Here is a 2,269-nt window from a genome sequence, read left to right as displayed (position 1 = left end):
AAAGAAAAGCAGCCTTTTGTTGAGTTTGAAACAGAGCTTCGAAAACAGATCGAGTTTTGTGAATACAAATTGGATGGACAATCATACAATGATCGTATGTTGAAGGAACGAATTGTCATTGGTGTGCATGACAAGACGTTACAATTGAAGTAATTGGAAGGAAAGGATGAGTCATTGCAGAAAGTCATTGAAACGTGCAAGATGTATGAGGCTGCAAATGCACATAAGGCGTTGTTGAACACAACTAGTCAAACAAGTGTTAACAGTGTGGCTGAACAGGAGCCAAAGGAAACAGTCAACGCAGTAGCACGTCGTTGCTATAACTGTGGTGGCGATTTCGCAGCAAGGCATTTGGAAACATGCAAAGCTAGAGATATCAATTGCCGATCATGTGGACGCAAAGGTCATTTCCAACGTTGGTGCAAATCAAAAGGAAAGCAAACGGGCAACAAAGGAACGAAACCGGACAGCTGCTATAATCATGTAAAACAACAGCAACACTCCCTCAACTGGGAAGGCACAGGTAATTTTGTACAAAACATTGATGAAAGTGCGAATAGGTTTATTATGGTAGATTGTATTTATAGAATAAATTCAAACTATGTTGGAAATGAGAGGAAGCGATGGCACAAGGAATACCGAATAGCGAATAAATTGGTTAGGTTTAAGCTTGATACAGGATCGGATGTGGACTGCATTCCGGCCAGGATATTTAAAACTTTTGGAATAAGATTAGAAAACAAAAATGAAAATTATTCGGTTTATGATTATAATGGAAATAAAGTAAGTGTTCTCGGAACAGTTAAATTAAAATGTTTGGATGAACAGTCAAATACGGAACAGTCGTCTCACTTTATTGTTGTCGATGACGTGTGCGAACCGATTCTAGGACTCGAGTCATGTGAAAGATTCGGATTGGTAAGGCGAAATGATGTAGGGTCGGTCGTGTGCTTGTCACAAACAAGGGAGGAGTTTTTGCAAAATAATCGTGTTGTTTTTGAGGGGTTGGGTAAATTTCCGGGAAAATTCGTAATAAATATGAAAGAAAACTCCAAACCAGTCCTGCACTATAAGAAACGGATACCAATGTCATTGTTAGATAGATTGAAGTCGCAACTTGATAAAATGGTACAGGATGGAATCATCGCACACGTGGATTACCCCACTGACTGGGTCAACAATGTACAGATAGTTGAAAAGCCTAACTCAAATGAACTTCGAATTTGTTTAGATCCTAAGCCACTCAATGAATGTATTAGGCGGGAACATTTTTTGATTCCGACGGTTGATGACTTAATGTCGGGTTTGGCAAATAAAAGAATTTTTTCGGTTCTTGATTTGAAAAGTGGTTATTGGCAAATGGAATTAGACGAAGCAAGTTCTAATTTAACAACGTTTATGACTCCGTTTGGGAGGTTTAAATTCAATCGCGTGCCATTCGGACTTAATTTTGTTCCGGAATTGTTTCAGCGTGAAATGATTAGAATGTTTGGAGACATTGAGGGAGTTATAATCTATTTTGATGACATGGGTATTTGCGGGGAAACGGAAGAAGAACATGATCGCATCATGAATAAAGTAATTGAACGAGCGCGGGCAAATAATATTAAGTTTAATCCGGATAAAATCCAATATAGAAAACGGGCAATTAAATTTATGGGAAATATTATATCGGAAGGAAAATTTAAAGCGGATTTGAAGTATCGGGATGCAATCTTGGAAATGAAAAAACCCGGAGATAAAGCTAGCGTTCTAAGATTTTTGGGCATTCTTAAATATGTGGCGAAATTTATTCCTAATTTGTCAAAGCAATCAGCGAGGTTGCGCAACCTAACGCGTAATGATGTCGAATTTAAATGGACGGAAGATCATGAATTGGAGTTTAAAAATTTGCTTAATATCATAACATCTGAACCTGTGTTGGCTATCTATGATCCTAAGTTACCGGTCATTGTGCAAACGGATGCATCAAGAGATGGGCTGGGTTGTGTAATGGTGCAAAACGGACACCCAGTAGCATATGCATCTCGAACGTTAAGTAAAAGTGAACAAAAATTGGCTCAGATCGAGAAGGAGTTGTTGGCCATCGTTTTCGCTTGTCAGCGGTTTCATTATTTTTTGTATGGACGTGAGTTTACGGTTGAGAGTGATCACAAGCCATTGGAGACGTTGATCAAACGGGATATTGACGATGTAACAATGCGACTTCAGCGGATGTTCATGTCACTTTTGAGATATCCGAAAATGACAGTAGTTTACAAACCCGGAA

At 38.8% G+C, this 2,269-nt stretch overlaps 1 protein-coding gene across 1 annotated transcript; it reads left to right on the top strand.

Moving 5' to 3' along the window:
• On the top strand, positions 1–959 carry LOC118757042 (the record flags this gene model as incomplete). The annotated part of the gene is given in 2 exon segments (XM_036491771.1): positions 1–523; positions 588–959. Coding segments are annotated over 2 exon segments (327 nt in total). The 3' UTR covers positions 593–959.
• Between the last annotated feature and the right edge of the window lie 1,310 nt (positions 960–2,269).

The sequence above is a fragment of the Rhagoletis pomonella genome, unplaced genomic scaffold, assembly GCF_013731165.1.
Source record: "Rhagoletis pomonella isolate Grant_MI unplaced genomic scaffold, Rhpom_1.0 Rhpom_scaffold_13894, whole genome shotgun sequence".
NCBI classification, from domain to species: domain Eukaryota; kingdom Metazoa; phylum Arthropoda; class Insecta; order Diptera; family Tephritidae; genus Rhagoletis; species Rhagoletis pomonella.
The sequence above is the reverse complement of the archived record's forward strand: the minus strand, read 5'-3'. Positions and strand labels throughout refer to the sequence as shown.